Source organism: Passer montanus, unplaced genomic scaffold (genome assembly GCF_014805655.1).
Source record: "Passer montanus isolate IOZ18808 unplaced genomic scaffold, ASM1480565v1 scaffold18, whole genome shotgun sequence".
Classification (NCBI taxonomy): domain Eukaryota; kingdom Metazoa; phylum Chordata; class Aves; order Passeriformes; family Passeridae; genus Passer; species Passer montanus.
The window spans coordinates 7,266,098-7,285,703 of NW_024365381.1; the positions used below are offsets into that span (position 1 = coordinate 7,266,098).

The 19,606-nt window shown below is 40.5% G+C and overlaps 1 protein-coding gene across 5 annotated transcripts in view; it reads left to right on the forward strand.

Moving 5' to 3' along the window:
* The first annotated feature begins 551 nt into the window (after window positions 1-551).
* Window positions 552-19,606, forward strand: part of ZFYVE26 (zinc finger FYVE-type containing 26) — a 47,479-nt gene continuing 28,424 nt past the window's right edge. For 2 of the 5 annotated variants that reach the window (XM_039704999.1, XM_039705002.1), the window contains exons 1-17: window positions 552-889; window positions 2,448-2,526; window positions 3,191-3,280; window positions 5,131-5,674; window positions 7,033-7,163; window positions 7,957-8,121; window positions 9,243-9,331; window positions 9,601-9,761; window positions 13,002-13,184; window positions 13,778-14,431; window positions 15,123-15,212; window positions 15,910-15,978; window positions 16,610-16,761; window positions 17,539-17,737; window positions 18,063-18,326; window positions 18,506-18,625; window positions 18,895-19,059. In XM_039704999.1, the coding sequence (XP_039560933.1) occupies window positions 699-889; window positions 2,448-2,526; window positions 3,191-3,280; window positions 5,131-5,674; window positions 7,033-7,163; window positions 7,957-8,121; window positions 9,243-9,331; window positions 9,601-9,761; window positions 13,002-13,184; window positions 13,778-14,431; window positions 15,123-15,212; window positions 15,910-15,978; window positions 16,610-16,761; window positions 17,539-17,737; window positions 18,063-18,326; window positions 18,506-18,625; window positions 18,895-19,059 (3,346 nt within the window). In that variant the 5' untranslated portion in view covers window positions 552-698. The other 3 variants (XM_039705001.1, XR_005627065.1, XM_039705003.1) reach the window with 3 other exon arrangements.

Sequence of the window (19,606 nt, forward strand, 5' to 3'; positions counted from 1 at the left end):
ATACACAATTTACAGCCTTATATATACACCTACATATAGCTCCATACACCCTATATATATACCTGTATATACTGTGTACATTGTAGGTGCCTGTATATATATATTTGTATATATGTATAGGGGTGTATATATATGTATAGGTGTACCAGAGTGAGCTATATGTACAGGGTCGTACAGCTGTATAGAGGGTACATACACTCCCCCACACGCCTGTAGGCGCAGCCCTGCGGCTGTGTGTGGGTGTATTTACGTGCACACCCGCACACACACCCCAGCGCACCAACCCCTCCGCCACAGCCGCCTCGCGGCCCCCTGCGTCCGCCTGAGGGGCGGGGCTTCTGGCGAGAGCCAATCAGAGCCTCGAAAGGCACGAACAAGGGGCGGGGCCAGCATGTGGGGGCGGGGACTGGGCACGGTTAGTGAGGGCGGGGCTTACGCTGCCCGGGCTCTGGCGGCGGCGTCAGGCGCCCGAAGCAAACATGGCGGTTTATTTACATTCCGGCCCGGCTCGGCCAATGGGCGGGCGCCTTGCCCGCGTGCCCGGCCGGCGGCGCGGTCAGCTGAGGCGGCGCCCAAGATGGCGGCGCGGTGGGGCGGCGGCGCCGGGGCGGTGCCGTAGAGCGCAGCGCCCCGCCAGGGAGCGCGGCATCGCCCTTGTGTGTGTCACCCGTCCCGGCTCATCCCGCCGTCCCGGGAAGATGCATTCTTTCGGGAATGAAGAAGCGGATTCCCTGGAGCGTCTTTTCGGGTTTTTCTGTGAGTGCGTACGGCGCGGGCACTGGGAGCTTGCCCAGGCCTGCGTGCCCCAGCTGAGCCGCTGGCACGGGGACGGCCCCGGGAAGGTGGAGGCAATTCTTCAGGCTCTGGTAGTTTGCCCCGTGGGGGTGAGGTAAGTAAAATACTGCTCTGGTTCCGTAGAGTTGAATGTGAAATGGGGAGCAGCAGTTGGCTTAGTGTTGGCTGTGGCAGACAGGTAGAATCAGGGAAGCAGCACTTCAGTGCTGAGGTGTCTCGTGATGCTGGTGTCTGAACTTGGATGGCTTATCACTGACCAAGAACTGAGCAGGCTGCCCATCCCACCGGGATAACGAGTTGTGTTCATTTACATAGCTGACAATGGTGACTGATACGAGCTTAAAACTACTTGGAAGCATTTCAGAACTGATTTTGTTAGATTTTACCGAGGGAAAAGGACCATCTCTAGAAATTACATTTCTTTGACACTGAGCTTCGGTTAGTTTAGAAATTGAAGCACCAAAATCAGCAGCGTAGTTATTTAAAGTGTTATCTTGTTCCCAACTGTTGAAAAGTCTCCTAATTTTTAATACTGCAATTCTAAGAAGTTCAAATTATGCTGTTGATTTCTTGTTTCTCTCACATGGTCTTTTGGAATTGCATCGGTTTTACTCAATCCCAGTTACTTTTTATTTCTTACTTTTTGTTTTTTCAGTTAGGTTTATATGAAGGATGACTTTCTAGTGCTTCAGGGAACATTGGCATTCCCCCTGTCTAATCAGATGATGATACTTCTTCAGATTTTCTCAGTTAGGTGTATATGAAGGGTGACTTTCCAGTGCTTCAGGGAACATTTCTAGCACTTCAGGGAACATTCCCCCTGTCTAATCAGATGATGATACTTCTTCAGATTAAAGTTTGTGTAACATTTCAGTAAAGGTTCTAAGAAACAATTTACACTGACAGCAGCTGAAGGAGTCTGGAGGAAGGTGGGCTTGTGGTTAGATGAATATTGCTAACAGCCACGTGAAACATAAGAATTTTCAATCTTTTGATCTTTAGTAGCTGGGCTATCACATTTAAGGGCTTTAGTTATAGTGCTGAGGTTTTTAAAGGACAGGCAACAATACTTTCTCCTTTTCCTGGTCCCTTTGACAGTACTGAATATGTTCCCAACTGTGTAGTCTTTGGGATGTTGGAGTGGATGGAGGATGTGAAATGCTGGTGGAAATTAGGACTCTTAGTTTAATTGTATATTGCTTCACTTTTAATTTGGATATAGAGCTGCATTTGGGTGCTGTGACTTAAAACTTCACTTTCCTTGGGTATATTTTGGGTAGAAATAGGCAGAACAGGAAATAGCAGTGTTTGGCAAGTGGTCACATTTCAACGAAATCTGCTGAAGTGCTCAAAGAGAGCTGTACAGACTGAACTTTGGACCAGAACTAGATTTCTTTGTTTTGAGGAACTATGCCTGTAGTATTTGGCCTATCTAAAAGCAGTTATTTGCGCAGCAGAAGTCACTGAGTTGATGTGCAAGAGCACATCAGTGCAGTTTCTCTGCATTTTTTTTCCTTTGGCTACTTACTTGTCTTTGTTTTTATCTTACTCAAAGAAATACAAAATCAAAATTATCTCTGACAGTGTTTTCCTGGATCTTGGATATGGAGACAACCTTGTATAATCCATTGTATATGCTCCTTGCTTTGTAGACGGGGACAGAATTCTAGCCCTTCAAGAACTGCATGGCTTTGGCTTCTTGTGCTGGAAAAATGGCTTGCCATGAATCAGGTACAGAAACATCTTGGTGATTTCCAAATGCACCTTATAGTTCTGACTTCCAAGTGCAGAATGTCTCCCTAGCTGCTTATTTAAATGTAGGCTTCCCCAAGTTCTCAAGGTATCTGGAGACATGCACTGCTTTTGCATTTAACAAATGTATCAAAAAAGAACTGTAATATTCACACTGAAGAGAAAAACTAATTTTTTTTAAAGATATTTGAAGTTAACGTTTTAGCTTTTCACACTCATATAAATGAAAATCAGGAGCGTAAAACTTCTGCATTTGTGCAGCACCTCTCTTACATTAAAGATTAAATAGCTCAGGCATCAGACAATTCTTTATAAGCTTTAGATGATGACGGATGTACATACTTATTTTTAAAAGTGATTTGTCCTTGGCACTATGTAGACTTGCATTTTTTCTTTACATTCTGAGGAATTGATGGTTTTGTGATTCTTGATGAGGTCTGTTTCCACATGTATGGATAAATAAAATCAACTGGTGTGAGGGCAGAGCCTGACTGAAATATCCTTTAATTGAGGATTAGGTTACTTCAGAGAGATATTTCAGTCTGCCTCGAGGTGTTAATGAAATAGCTATGATTATGTTTATATGCTAATGTAAATAAAACTTTGATTGACTAATATATTTCCCATTCTTACATGGTTTCAGAAAACTGTTCCAGTTGCTCTTCAGAGAGAAACTGAATTCTTACTGTTCTTGGAAGAACTACAGAAAGATGTCTCTGAGGAAGTCCTAAAGGTGAGCTACTTCTGTGCCCTATTGCTTCTTGTTCTGCAGTATGCCCAGCTTCATCAGATCGAAGTTAATGCTTCCTGCCAGCTGCCTGAGATGTTAATGTGTTATTAATCTTCTAGGCAACTGAGAGAGAGTGTAATTCAGATTCCTTTGTGAAGTTAATCTGTGCCTGCAAGTGATTTCTCTGGCTAGAGTGGAGGCTGCAGGCAGGCAAGGAACAGGTTTTTCTTCGTGCCGTTTTTAACACACGTCAGTCCTGACTGCAGCTGCTTGCCACAGCCTTCAGTCCATAGACACCTGTAATAATCATAAACACCCACTGTGAGCCAAAATGGACTCATAGTCAGTAAGCACATTTTAAAAGTATGTGTATTTTCTTTTTCTTTCTTCGGGGATCTTAACTTTCATCTCCTATGCATCCCTTTTCCCCCTTTCTGGAAGTTTTTTGGATACTCTACTGTTACTGCTGACATTGCTTAGGGATTGGTATGACATGTGTTCGGAGGTCCAGGATCCATTTTCTATTATTAAAGAAAAGATGCAGGCTGATTTATTTGAGAAGTAAGAGAAAATGTGCAAAGATGGATTTATATAAACAAGTATAGAGCAGAATATCAGCAAAGTTACTACCTGTAGAACTGTCCTAATTTGATTGTTAGTTACAACAGATTCAGATCTGATGTGGTGTGTGAAATGTCATAAGATGTTGCTTCTAGTCCTACAGATTCTTAACTCCTTAAAGATACTCTTTTTTGGTTTGTCTATATTTTAAGAGGAAAATGAAAACTTACTATATTCTGGGGCTATTTCAACTTAGGAAAAGTTGTTCAGTATTTCACTAAGGATACAGAATTGGCAATTACAGGATGGAAACAAGCAAAGTAAACTTGAATGTTGATTAAAATAAATCTTCTTGAAGTCTGTTAATGAGTGAAGAAGTCTGTGCATGTTACCGTCTCACCTCCGAGGTCATGAATGATTCCAGCATTGTCCACACTGTCCACCAGTGCTGCACAGAAACACGAGATTCAAAAATCTGGTATCTTTGTCACAATTTCTGTCAGAAGGAGGTTGGTAGGTAGAGTTACATTTTGATCCAGCAAATAATATTAAAGAAAAGGTATTGTGGTCTTGCATTCATTGTGCACACCAATCACCTCTCCCCTATGTAATCTCTGAGGTGTTTCTTTGGGCCAAAGGCAGCACTCACATAATTCCAGGAGTGCCAAAAGTGCTGCTTGAGTGCTTTTCAACTGGCTTGTCCCTTACCTTCCCAACTCTTACTGGGTGGGTTAATTGGGATTTTTTGTTTGTTTGTATTCCCCTTCCCAGTTCTGAAATTGTATGTTTGCTTCTTTGTTGCTTAAGAAAAGTCTGTGTGACTGCTTCTGAATCTGTTGACCGGTTTTAATCAGATTTAAAAAATTGATGAGGATGATAGAGTTGTTAGATGGTACAAATCTGGAAAAGTAGGAGGAAAAAAACCCCACACATCATTATGCTCTTAGAGACCTATCAAGATACAGTTACATTAGGATATTGCTTAGAGGCAGAGTATGGCAGTGCTTCAGCCATCCCAAAGGGACTGCTATGGTTCCTTGCTTGTATATGGTCTTTATAGTGTACTTGTGTTTTACAGGATTCTTTGTATTTTGTTACATATTCAGGCATATCCACTCTTCTAGGAAATATATTGGACAAGGTGGACCATTATTAATGGATTTCTTTAGTAGCATGGTGTTTCCAAATTGATTTATGTGCTTGCTTCCAAGTTCCTTCTATTTTTTTTAAATAATTAATTTCATATATTAATGGAGTCTAAAAGGCTTACTCTTTTATTATTTTCCTACCAGGAGCTGTTTGAAGCATTTGAGTGCACGCAGGACAAGTCCATGACAGAGAGCAAAAGAAGAGATGACTGTTCTCACAAATTCAGTCTGGATGTGGTTTCAGCTCTCCGGAAGCTTTTGCTGCAGGCTCCCCAGAGGGCAAAAGCCCTGCTGGAGTTCTTCCAGGGGGAGCAAGGCACACACTGCTCCTCACTCCAGCAATATCGCTCTCTACAAAACATCTTTGTTGAGTTGCTTTGTGACTCCTTGAAATCTCTGCAGAGCAGTTCTGAGCTTTCAGCTGAACTAGATAAAAGAGAACTAGTAGATACAATTTATGCTGCTTTCAGTATAGTGACTTTTGAGGTGGAGCATCAAGCGGATGAAATAAAGCACTTATTCAAGGAGCTCTTGGATGTATGCTGGGCTGAGGGGAGCCCACTGAGGGAAGAGAAGCTACTAAACTGTATGCTGAGGAAACAGAGCCATGGCCTGCTAAGCCTCTATAACAGTGTTGTCACAGAAAGAACAAGAGAAAAGTTTTTGTTGTCAAAATCAATACAAAAAGGTTTGTTTTGCTTTTTGTTTTGTACTAATCTCCTGTTTAACAAAACTATTAAGGCAGACAAGTAGGCAAGAAGTCAGGCAGTGCTCTTGCTAAGTTTCCTTAACAAACCATGGAGTCTTTAGAAAGATGATGCTAAAATGATCCCTAAAGCAAGGAATTTGCATAGGAGCACTGGTTCTCTCCCCTACATTTCTGCAGTCTGTGATGTGTTTTGTGATCACTTCCTTTACCATGCCTTGTTGTGCTCTATTTTAGTCTGCTCAGCATTTCTCTTGATGAAAATCTTGCTTTAACTTGAAGTTTGATACTCCATATGTATACAGTTTTTATTTGTTCTCCTCCGGCTCAGGGTCATCTGTGTTGGAGTATGTTCCATTTCTGGCCAGTAGCAGTTCAGTCACTTCAATAGTCCCAAAATGTTCAAATCCCTTAATACTGGAAAAGAAAACTTACGAAAGTGGAAGGAGCTGTGGAGAAGGGTGATACCCCATCAGGAGAGAAGATGCACTTTGATACCTGCTCACTTGCCAGAGCCCAGCTGTTGGTTTTGTACCAACCATGGCTACACAGCCTCTGTCTAGCTGCCTGTGACTGGTACATTTAGTTGTAACTCGATCATCCTGATGGGTTCCTTCCAGCTCAGCCTCATATTCTGTGGTTCTATAAGGATCTCAGCTGAAGCTGAATGGCAAGTGATGCCCATGACCTTGTCAGTGAAGTGGCAAGGAGGGAAAAGCTGGAATGCCTACTGTCTTTTGCTCACCTCTGTTCACTGTGGTGTAAGTCAGTGGGGTTTGTATCCTCACTTCTCCTTTCACTCAGGGATGGCTGGAGGGAAGCTCAGGCTGGTGTGGCAGTCTGCAGAAATTCTGAAAATAACTACAGTTAGTGCTTCCTCATGGGGAAAGAGAAATTGAGATCCACATACCTTCACTCTCATTGGGAGTAGTTTGGGTCTCACTTTGCTCAGGTCTGAGGAGTTCCAGTGCTAGACAAGTCCTTGCTAAAGCTCTGAAGAGTAGTGCAGTGTCTTGAGCACAAGTGAGAATTCATGCAACTCACAGATAAGGGTGTGCATGGCTAAAGAAAGTCAGTGTGACCTGAGCTGGTGCAAACAACCCATGCTGAGTATGCGTTTGCTATGTTAATGATTGTCAATACAGTTTTTCTGGTTTTCTGTCTGACCTCTGTCAAATTTTTTTTGCTTGGTCTTCCTGTTACCCAGTAGTAACATGTCACAGGTGGTTAGTGAATGAGGAAATGGAGAGTGTTTCTCAGTTTAAAATAACAGCAGTTGTGCTTCTCTCAGAGGTACCCCTCTCTGCTGGCAGAGGGTAATCTTGTTCTGATGTTTTTAGGTTCATCTGAGCAGCTGGATACAGAGCGAACTGTGATGAGTTTGTTCTCAGATCCCAGAGAAGCTCCTTCTTGGAAGACAGCCTACTTCTACTGCTTGAGCAGCAGCAAGCACTTTCTGGAACAGATTCTGGTACAGCCATAAAATCATTAACAGGGAAACCCAGTGGAGGCTAAAGTCAGTCCCTGTGTTGAACATGTCTCAGTGGTGCACAGAGGCATTTTGTATTCAAATAGTGTTTGCCAGAGGTGGTGACTAATAGGAGCAAGGAGGTAATGGTGATAACTCCCCTACTTGCAGCAGTGCAATAAAACTGCTGGTGAGATTTTTGGAAAAGCTTATCTACATGCAGACTGAAGATTAAATCTTTAGGATTTAAGAAGTCTCATTTTCTGCTTGTAGTTTTGTTGGATACACAATTTATCTCATGACCTTGAACTTGTTGCTTTGTAATACTGGTAGACTCGGGGCATTGAGAATAGTTTGCATGGTGAAAACAGTCTGTTATGAATTAATTAATTTTTATGTAGGTACATAGATGAAATAGAATACAGACAGGTGCTCACTGTTAAAGTGTGAGGTTTTAAGGTTAAGCATATTTCAACTTTTGCATAATGTGCTTATAGAAATCTTTTACATTATGTCCTTGACAGAAATGTAATAAATAGAAGGAATGTCAAGATAGTAGAGTGGAGTGTGAGTTGGCACTTCAGTAAGCATTTGAAAAATGTGGTTTTTCCTCATGACATTTTTACTAATGGGTATCTTGATGGCTTCAGCAATATAAGTTCAGGGAAGTTCCAGGTGCAGAACTTCGCTATTTTAGTGAAGCTGATATTGAAATGGCTACTTGCTTACATACTCTGCCAGGCATTATGGCTCTCCACATTTTGGAAAAATTAATGCTTCTTTCTTTTATTTTTAGGTGACTGCATTAGCTTTACTAAAAAGAGAAGACTACTCGGGCCTGAAGAGCTTGTTGAGGAGAGAATTCAACCCCCTTAGCCGCCTCTTGGTGTTGTTAGGATGGACTCACTGTCAAAGCTTGGAATCAGCAAAAGCATTGCTATGGACTCTACACAAAACTCAGGTAAATCAGCAGAAAGCAAGCAGCAGTCTCCCAGTCTGAGTCCAAATAATGCAAATTGTTTGCAAAAACAAGTAAAACTGGGGAGTTTTCAGGGAGAATGTCAGTCTTCCTCAAAATGGAATTGAAAAAGCTAAGATATTACAGTTGTATGCAGGTAACATTATGTAGAGACACTCACCTTTCTACTGATTTCTTGGCTGTGAAGACAGTATGACTGCAAAGGAGTCTGAAAGTTTCTCTTGCATAAACTTATAAACTGCCTCTGCTGTTAACATGAGCAGCATGAAGAGAAAATACAGCAGTGATTGTTGATTAGTTTTGAAAAGAGCTGGGGCATCTTTCTTTCATGTAATTTCCTTCAGTGAGTCATCCCTGGGTAGTGACTAATTCAAGCCTGAGTTTAACAACAGGGTAGCTTGGAAATTCCCCATATTCATTCTCAAAGCAAAATGATAAATGACAAGAGCTGTGAGCAAAAGATCTACCTTGTTTGGGGGCAGTCTTCATCTGTGCAAAAGAGACAGGATTCCAGCTCTGTAGGTGTAGTTGCACTTCAGATGATGCCTGCTGGCTGGCTTGCATGTTGAAGTGGGGAGATGAGGAGCCTTGCACTGCTGGGTCACAGTGCAGACCTAAGCTGGTATTGCCTTAAGGGAGTTACTATCTGTTGGTGATACACCAAAAAGTCTATTCAATAGCTTCTGCAAAGTTAAACTCTTAGATCTGATTTTAGCAGGTTGTAGTAGAAAAGCACATGGGAAAGGAGAATAACCATCTGGTACCCAGTATGTCATCTTTTGAGTATATAATTAGTTCTAGAAATTACCTTTAGACTATTACTAAGAAGCATTAATTTGCATTTTATAAGCTATTCTTGAAAAGGGATGTAGCCACCTTTCTAAGGTCTGTAGATGTGTCAAGTGGAGGATGACTGACTTTCATGTTCTGTCAGAATAGCCCTCCTTTGCTGGCTTTGTAGTAAATCTGGCAGTTTTCTGTATTTGAAATGTATCACTAGGTGAAGAAGTCTTGCAAACATGCATGTGTGACACAAGCTTGGTTCTGCTGTCTGGCTGGGGGATTTGTTGTAATGAGATTCTTTTATTTGTTTTTCCATTTAGGATCTGTGCAATGATTCAGTATTGAAAGATTTTTGTGATGGGCTGTGGACTCATGTGGAAGTTCTTGAATGGTGCATGCAGCAAAACAGGTAAAACGATCAGAAGGACTTTTTTCAAACTGTGTTGCCAAATCTGCCTGTTAAGTCAGCTTACACATGCAAGTAGAGAAGGCATTATTTTCTTGGCTAATCGTGTAATAATGACTGTATATATAAGCTCTCAAAATGTCTCATGGGTTGCAGTTATGCTCTTTGTTTCTCTTTTTAATTGCAATAGTTTGGTTCAATTAGAGAGGGAGTTGTATCTTTAAATGTGGCTGAGACTTAAATCTGTGCCACCTCTTTGTTCTCTCTTGTAGTATTACTGTCCCAAGGAAGGTTCTGTTGCAACACTTGCACAATCTGGATTGCCACACTGCGGTGTATTCTCTGCATCATCTCACCAATCTTCTGGCACTGAATGAAGATGATGTTATTGAGCTTCTTCAGAAAGTTCCTGCTAGAGACCAGCAGCTGCAGGGTAAATGTGAAGGGTTGTGAGAGCACAGAAAACTCACAATCCATTGAGGGTTTATGTTCAGTACTTCTGCCAGGATTTGTTCTCTAGACCTGCTTCTGTAATTATGGAAGATACCAGTTACTACCTGTTTTGTGGAAGAAATCTAGAGAGCATGTGGAAATTATTTTAGAAACCTTTTTGGGGAGTAAATTATCTTTCAAGAAGGAGTTGTGAGATCTCTTGGATCTCACAAGGACAGATGTCTGAAAAAGCTTTTTCAGGATGGTAACAAGGCTTTGCACATGCTCGTGATACATGCTGCTTGTTGTAACTTCTGTACCTTTAGTTTAAAAAGGAAGTGTATGATTTGTATTTCATTGCACTTTAATTTAAAATCAAAGAGCAAAACCAGATGAAATTGACTATATCTTGTACTACAACATCTTCATTTTTGAAACAGATAAAAAGTGGGTTTTTAAAATTCTGATATTAACTGTTACCAAATTTAAATTTAGTATTTAAATCAGTGAGACTTAGCTACAGCCTGTGTTTACATCACTCCTGCCTCACTTCTCTCATCTTCACATGTTCCAGCTGGGTGCCTAAAATACCTGCAACACATCAGATCACTTACAAGTGACTCTCTTTGGACACACCTTTGATTGCAGCCTGTGTCCAGGTTCAGTTGCTGCAATTTTAAGGCTGTTTTCTGATGGGTCCTCTTAATAATGATACAGAAGCTCTGTTTTCCTGCATGTACTAGAACTTAAGAAGCTGCAATATTTATTTTCTAAATATTTCTTTTATGTTTGTGAATTTGGACATGTGTAATTAAAACCTGAGTTGCATGGAGAGCTCTCAGTGATGGATCTTGCACAGATTTTTCTAGATTACCTGGTGGGAAGCAGGTTTCTCTCCTTCCATGTGATGTTGATTTCTATTCCTACTTCTACAGGTTTTGGTGTTAAAATTATCATGACACTTGTCTTGAAAAATCTTAAAAGATGTAGGAATACAGATTTTATATAGATCCTTATTTTCAATGTCCTGCTTTCTGAAATTGTTTTGTTGTTGCTCGTATTGTGGGTTTTTTAAACAGTTCTTACATTTTAATTATTTTCTGCTTAAATTCTGTCAAAGCCTTTTAAAAACAGGAAGAGGCAGTCCCATAATATCTTCTGGGAGCTGCATGACTGTAGCAAAAGAACTCTAGTTGCAGTTTCTCTTCTTTTTTTCATGTCATAATAATTTATAGAAATAATTAATGGAAGACAAGTCCTCCTTCTCTTTTCAATCCCGCAATTATTGCAGAATTCAGATGATTCTATATAAACACAGCTTAATAGAATCTCCTTTAAAATAATATATTTTGAGCCTTAAAGGGAAGAGAAGAGTCATAAACTTTGGTTTTGTCAGATGTAATAGTGTAAACAGGCCTTTTCCTCCCATCATCCCACATGCTTCTCCTTCTTCCCCTTCTTTTTAGTACATATCTGTCAGCTGCAGTAGTGAAACCAAGGTAGTGGCAAACAGTTGAGTTCAGGCTGTGCAAAACACTGGTTTTGATCAGTCATGGTGAGCAGCAATTTCCTCATGGGTTACAGTATTCAAGAAGAAGGTGTTAGTATTTCTGCATAGGAGAAACAGTGCTATTAGTTAAAGGATTGTTCTTCAGTATTGGTTTAAGCAAAAGAATTGATTTAGGTACAAATACTGACACAGACTCGACTCAGTGAATCCAAGTTTTTCCACATGTGAGGCAAAAGTGTATTAAACTTACTTTGATTACCAGTATCTGTCTTATAGTATCTCCAGCTACTTCTCTTTTCCAGGGTATTGTATTTATAAAATTTTTGGCTTTACCTGCCTGAAGTCCTCTTAAGACAGTGTTATTGAGAAGTATTTGGGTGTTTACATATTAGTGTAGAATTTCTGGGCAGCACTAGAATTTCAGTGGCCATGTGGGCTCTCCAGAGGATTCAAATATGGGTGTCTCCTCAGTTCTATCTGCTGTCTACATTACATTTTCTATCACTGTCACTGTTTAGAATGGCAGTGATAGGGAATAACTGTTTCCAGCTATTTGTGCTGTCAGCCCTTTTGCTTTGGCTGTTCTGTCGTTTTCAGAAGAGTTCAGACTAGTGCTTTTATTTGCGATTGTGCTCAAACTTTGCGAAGGACAGTGCTGAAACAGTTTTTAGTTTAGGTAGTTCTGTTCAGTTCCAGAATTTGGATGTAGACATTGTCAGTACATTGTGCTTTGTACCTATGCTTTGTTTAAAAAAAGTAACTCGGCAAATGCTTTTCCTGCTTGACAACAGATAGAGGGACAATTCATTACTTGTATAAGAGTACAGGACAGTGGATTCCAAGCACTAATTTATTGCTGTGTGTGGTTGTCAGGGCTTTTTTTTTCTTTCTTTGTTGTGGGGTTCTTTTAACCTTTTTACAGTAGATGGATAATTCCTCTAAACTCAGCATAACAGAAAATATGACACTATATTGTGTTCCTGGGTGAAGGGGATGATGATGATGATGATGTGATTTTTACTATTTGCAGCTGTCCTGCTCTTGTACTCAGAAGGGATCATGTCTCTGGCACATGATACCTTTCCCCAGAAAAATGTCCAAAGGGGAGGAGAAATGGGGCAGTACTTCTTTAGTTTGCCTTTATCATAAATGTGTGAAGGAAACTGTGGGATTGACTTCTTTAGTCAGTTGCAGATTGTATTTGACCTATTGTGTCAGCCACTGTGAATCAACCATGATATCTATTTATTAATACAAATCTGAATAGGTGGTGGTACTCTATTCTTACTACAGTCATAGCCTGTCTACGTTGTTTCCCTACTCATCTACTGTGTACTATAACACAGAATTCTAAGATGCTGAAATGAAGCAGGATTTGCCCCTCTATTGTAAATGCAGCAGTACAGCGTAACCACACACTGATAATGGGAGTCATTGTGAGGGATTTTCGTCATCCTGTGCTGTAGCCAGGTCCTGCTACACAAGTTCACAGAAAATTTCATTTTTAGAAGGGGATCCAGACCTGACTTTTCTGTGCCCATCTGTTGCGGGTTGGGTTGTGTGGGCTTTTTTTTTGCAAAAGTAGCAGTGAGATAGATCAAAGCTGAGACAAAAACAGTAGCACTGAGGGAGAAGGACTGGATAAATATTGCTGTGCAGGAACTGCAGAAGAAAATTAATTGTTTTCTTGTTTATCTCCTACCCCCTCACCGCCCTGATTTCCCTCCACAGCAGCTGCACTCCCTAACACCCTGAGCCAGCAGCGCAACCTGGCACTCTTCCGAGCGCTCTGTGCCATGAAGTATGCAATCTATGCTCTCTGTGTGAATTCACACAGGCATGCCAAGTGCAAGGATTGTGTACACAGCCTTCTTGGTGACATCCCAGAGGATGCAACTTCCGGAGAATCAGCAGGTGATTGGCCTCCTTTCTCAGGTTCAGTAACATGTACTTCTCCATGCGATTGCTGGGCTCTGAATTATCACTTAGTATTGGAGTAATGTTGCACCTTGTGTACATGGTATTTTGTTCAGTGGGCTATGGATGCTTTGCAAGCAAGTATAATGGTATTTTCTTTGGGGTGTTGTTATTTTTGTAATAATAGATATGAATAAGCTACTGGCCTTGTTTTAAAATATTTTTGGCAATTGTACAAAAAATATAGTGCTAAAAAAAGTGATACTAGCCAGAGGATTATAGTGACAGATAATTTTGTAAGAGCTTATGATATCCTAGAGCTGAAACTGATCTAATGGCTAGAATGGCGTAATCTGAATTTGCAGATCTTTCAACAAAGTGATCATTGGCATTGCTCAGAAGGAGGAAGCACACTACCTTTCTAAATGTAAAATGTTGGATATGTATTTATTTGGTTTTTGGAGGAATGATTGAGTCTGAGCCACTGGATTAGTTGCCCCTTCTGGGATTTTCTTAAAAAGCACAAGTTGGAGCAAGGAATCCCTGAAAAATGTAGTAAATGTTCTCTATTTTTGTTTTTAATTGTACAGATTGCTCTTCAGTATTTCCTCAGTACATTGCGAAGTGTCAGCAGTTCTTAAGGAGTGTTCCCATTCCTCTGCGCCTGGAGGTTTTGGAGAATATTTTCTCCTTGCTTTTCGTTTCCTATAATGACCTCTATACTGACACTCCTGTACCTGAGGACTATGCAGAGGATGAAGACCTTGACAAAAAGAGTGCTACTCTGAGTGTAGAAGGCAGTGATAGTCGGCGGTCTTCCACCACGCAAAGTCCACAACACCTAACAAAGGCTGAAAAAAAATCAGAGAAGCATCTGCTGGCTGCACAAACACCTCACACAGATACCCGAGATCTTTGTGACTCTGTGTTAGGTGGCAAAAGCTGTGAAACCTCTAAGCCAAGCTGCCTGGATCTGAAACACTTCACCAGTGGTGTTACTGGATTTTTAGTGGATGATGTGGCCATGGAGGCCTTTCTCACATTGCTTCTCAACCACCTGGAAGAAATCCAGAGTTCTCTGCCGTGGGACTCCAGTAACGTGCTTCGTGAAGAGCTGGAGCTTGTTGAGTGCTTGAATCTTTCTGCAAGCAGAGATGCCTTTGGAAGTCGTGTGTTGCAGTTTTCCAAATACCTTTCTGAAGCTCACTGGCGATACAAGGTGGTGATGAGTAACAGAAATGCAGGTAGGGTTTGTATTTGGCACTTTCTGGTATGTTACAGTTGTTCAGACAGTGATCTCAAGGCTAAATTCCATGAGCATCTTACTGAGGGAGCACATTTTGGCAGGTACTGAGAGAGTGACCTACTTGGAGACCACCTGGCACTTGCACCGGTTGCAAACAGCAGTGATTTCAATTCTAATCAGAAAGTTTGGGTCATTTTCTCATTTCCCTCCCCTCTGTGGATGCACTGCTTCCGTTTGCCTTTGTCCTACCCCTTTGTCACAGGTGGGTGACAAAGTGATACTGCAATGATGTGAAAGGACATGGTGATCTTGGATCCAGTGCAAGCCAAGTAGTCTCAGCTTGTTCATGAACAGTGTTGATTTAGCCTAGACTGGAAACATGTTAGGAAAATGTATCAGAGGAAGTTGTATTATTCTGGATGATTATTTAAATAGCTTGAGCAACACACTAAGGAACATTTTTCCCACCCTTCTCCATAGCCTATAACTTGTTAGCTCTGTTGCTGTGAGATTTTGTCTTGTATCATGTGTAGCTTATTGTGTGTCTCAGACTATATAAGCCCATGTCCCAAGAAAGACTTGGCAGTCTGGACCTTAAATATTGCAAGTTTCCAAACCTGTGTTCAACTGTTTGTCAGGTCTCCCTCTATAAAGCTACTTGGTAATGTTTTTGTTTAAATATTTCACAGAACATCAGCTTGCAGCCTCCAAGAGATACTGCTCTTTAATCAGGTGCTCCAGCTTTAAGAAACGAAGTAGATATCGGAAGTACAAGACAGGTGGGTTGAAAAAGTGTCTTGGAAAAGGCACTTCTGAAACGTGCATAATTTTGCTGAGCTCATAGCTGAATGCCATTAGATTTCATGGCCTAGGAGCAGAGAACTAGATTCATTTCCTTTAGTTTTCTAAGTGGTTTGAAGTGTCAGTCCAGTTCCACTTGGATTGAGGCTGTTTTCTAAAACTTACATGCAAATAACTTCTTCCAAGAAGAATAACTTCTTCCAATCAAGTCTGATTTGGGGCAGGGGAGAACTTCAACTACAGTACTTTTTCCTTCTCCACTGTGTCCCATGACTGTTTGGTATATTTTCATTCCTGTTGCAGTATTATCTAGGATGTGAATTAACAGGAATATGTGGCATAAATTGGCAGCCTTAGGAGAAAGTTGTGTTCCTCACCTTTTTTCTATCTAGTCTTTGAAAGGGATGTCTGGTTTTGGAGTGGCATGTTCCAAAATAAGAAGCTTCGAATAATCTGAACTGGGTCACTAATGGGCCACCCAGCATAGTCTCTAGCCTAGCATTTTCTTCAAATCAGCAGTTTTTGCATTTATCATAAATGTCAGCGGTGGACCATTTACGAGATTCTCTTGAAGATCTCTTGAGGTTGCTTAATCTGATGTTTGCTGTAAGTTTTAATTACCTTGTCTAGTAAAAGTGCATTTAATGTGCTGATTTTGGTTTGTTTCAATTTTAGATGGGAAAGAGGGAACTTCCAGTCCATCACTGGAAAGCACAAGTAGTGAGCTAAGCACCAGTACCTCAGGTAATAAGCCACAAAAGTAGTATTTCTTTGTCTTTTCAATGTGCATGATGGAGAATTTGCTTGAATAGTTAATGTGAATTACTGCTGTGTGCAAGACAGAGTTATATCTTTTTGCTGCTCAGAGCTCCCATTTTTAGATGACTCTTTTGTAGTCAGAATAGCATGTGTGTCTTCTCTGGAATAAGAGAATTAGATTTTTCTTAATATTTTTGGCTTGCAGGAAACAGTATGCAAGCAATGTAGTGATCTGCAAACCATCAAAAAAGCTAGTGAACTGATAGTCATGTAAGCAAAGACATGTTTGGGTATGCTGGACTGATCTAATAGGTCAGATGCTTGGACTTCTCCCTTTGTCCATACTGAACAGTGCCTAGCACTGTGTGCATGTTATGTAGCTGCTGAAAAGTGTTACACAGGGATGAGATTCAAACTGCAAATTCTGACCAAATAGTGAAATGTTATGAGAATTTTTAACAGGATGTTTATGTTGACTTCTTTACCCTAAAACTTGCTTGCAACTCTGCTCCTGTATTTTTGTGTTAAATATGTGAAATAGTCTTATCTGCTGGGTGGCTGTTATTTGGTGAAATGTGTTTTCCCTAATAGTGTACTGATTAATTCTGTCTTGCAGAGGGAAGTACCAGTAGTGTGTCAGGCTTGAGTGATTTGGAAAGCAGGGTGAGACCACGTCAGCAGAACTCCCTCATTCCTATGATGCTTTCCCCACCAGAATCACTCTTAGTTTCTTGTGTTTTGAGAGGGAACTTTGTGGAAGCCCACCAGGTAAATAAGATGGATGTATTTCGATTTTTGAAATTCCTGCTACTTCTGCATTTAGCATCATAGGGCTTCCCAGTGAAAGAATCACTTCAGAAGTAGAAGCAAGTGGAAGGAACAGATATATTCCAAGCCAACGTTCCATGGATGCAGGGTTTTTTCTGCCTTGTTATGTAAAAATGCTTTCTCTACACCTGGGTTCTCAAAGCATGCAAATGTTTGATGAGAGCTAGTCAAGCATAGTGTTTCAACTGACTGAAGAACACAGAGATCATGTGAAGCTTGGTTTGTGTTCCATTGTTGGTTTCTTAATAGGTTGGTTGATTTTTGGTTGTTGGTTTCATGCATAGCTCTGCTTAGCTACTCTGTGTTTAAATTTTGAGACAGTATTTCTTGCTGAATAAGAATTTATTTGAAATAGTCTACTTTGGAGGCAAACTTGATAGATACCTCTCATTACATAGTGTATTGAAATTGTAAAGTCATTCTGAAAGGTGTGGGTTATGAAAATTAATTCAGCCCTCTCCTGCAGCAAATAATAGGTAAGCTTTATAATAATAGTTGAAAAACATCTCTGAGGGCCTTTTTTTTTTTTTTTAGGCACTTAAAATTCTCTAGGAGAAAACCCCACGATTTCAGACTGTTGTGCTTGTGGGGATGTTTTTCAGTTAAAGTATTTATTTTATTCTTTTGTCTCGTCTAAAGCTCCCCCCCCCCAGCTCCTTGACCTTTGAAAACTTCATTTGACATGCTCTGTAATTACATCTATTGTTACTTTGAAAGGTGGCTTTGATGTTTAATCTGGAGACTTCCCCTTGCTATGGTGAATTGGTTTTCATGGAGCGTTACCAAGAGGCAGTACGAGAAATGGCAAGAGTGGAGCACAATATTGAGAATCAAGCATCAGATGGCACTGGAGGCATCAGGAAATCTGGCAGTGGCCGTTCAACACTGCAAGCTATTGGGAATGCAGCAGCAGCTGGTAAGGACTGGGCTTTTTGAGGTCTCACAAAGGCTTGGGGAGAAGTGAAAAATCCCAGAAAGCAACTTCAATAATGTCAAAATGAGTGTAGTGTTTGTTCAGAAGGGTAAGTGGTGGTTCTTTGAGTTAGAAAGAGACTATGAATGCTGAAAATTAGCTGTTGATGCCCACTTAGTTGCATCCGTTCTACAGTAATTGATTGGTCCATGAAGCAGGCCATATATGGAATTATTTTCTATAAGGATTGAAAAATAGTTACCCATTACAGGATCTGATCTAATTATGCTGTTAACCAGTGATTGTGTGTTTTTGATGACACCTGTAGGTATGGTATTTTATTCCATCTCGGATGTTACTGATAAATTGCTTGCAACTTCTGGAAGTCTTGCCCCTACTCTTCAAGAAAACTTCTGGATCAGGAACATCCAGCTGGAGCATACTGGTCCTCTGCGAGAAATCCTTGAGGACCTCAGTCCTTCAGCAATGGCAGCATTTGACCTAGCTTGTACTCAGTGCCGTCTCTGGAAGACATGCAAACAGCTTCTGGAGACAGCAGAAAGAAGACTCTACAACAGCCTTGAAACTCGGGGTAGGCTTTTGATTTTTATGTTTATCAGCATGGGCCTGGGAACAGAAAATGCCTCTCTATGCCGTGTTGTTTGTGCTAACACCCAAGCCTTAATTAATCTCATTTTGTATTTTCACGTTAGTTTCTCTTTTCCACTCCTAACTTTGATTTTGTTTCCCTTTGCACAATGACTGTTCCAGGCCACCGATCTGACTTTGTTCTACTGCACTCTGAAGGTGTAAAGGGTTTTCCAGCAGTTCTCCAGCAAATAAGTAAAATTCTCAACTACTCCTGCACATCACAAGGTCAATCCAGACCAGGTAGTATGCATTTTTGATAGGGCTTTCTGTTGAAATGGGCTTAAATCAAATTCTTGTCTTCTGTTGCAGTGTAAATTTGAACTTCCCATGTTTTAGCTTAGTATTTATAACAGAAAAGGCGAGGGGGATGTGACCTGAGCTCAATTCTGAATAATCTGAAATGCTCTGGTTTTTGTAGTATCATGCACTTCTGGTTTTGTGGGCCTTCTTCTATGCAAAAAATACTTGTGTCTTTGTTACAGTTGCTGTTTTTTTCTCCCTCTTTGTAGAGGTATCTGATGAGAAAATAGGGAGTCATTTTCGATGCAGTATTGTAGACCTTCTGCAAGCTTGCTACCCAGCCTTGACTGAAGAAAGTATTACTAATGAAATTGTTTTATCACAAAACCTGGATCATATCCTAAAAGCACTGACCGGTGTTGAACGATCTGTGGGTGAGTTATTTTTTTGTACATAAAGACTGATTGATGTATGGATCTAAATTTTTGCTTTTGCCTTTCCAGGCAGCAATAAATCCAGTAGTAATGCTCTTTGACATATGCACAAATATATATTTTAAAAATCATAAATGCAAAGGGTAAAATTTATCTGTAATTCTTACATTTGTTTTCACAGCTAAAATTCTGAACTTGTCAGAGATGTTGTTTTATTTCTATGCAGTCCTAGCAAGGAATTCTTTTAAGTGTATTTTAACGTGGCACCTTATAGATAATTAGGTGTATTCTTACTCTTGCTTTCTTGTCTTTTTTTTTTTTTAGTAACAAAATGGAGATAAATTTACAAAATCTTTGTAATATCATAATACCTTCCAGTTTTCATAGGACTGTCATAAAACAGCTCATCTTTTCCACAGCTGCTTTTTCTTACAGCTCTCTTCATCATATAGCACTGGTGTTTCTCTTCTAGTCACCAAATTTCTAAAAAGCTTTTAGGTGTTCGTAAAATATTTAATGAGAAAAAATTTAGGAGAGCTGTAAGAGC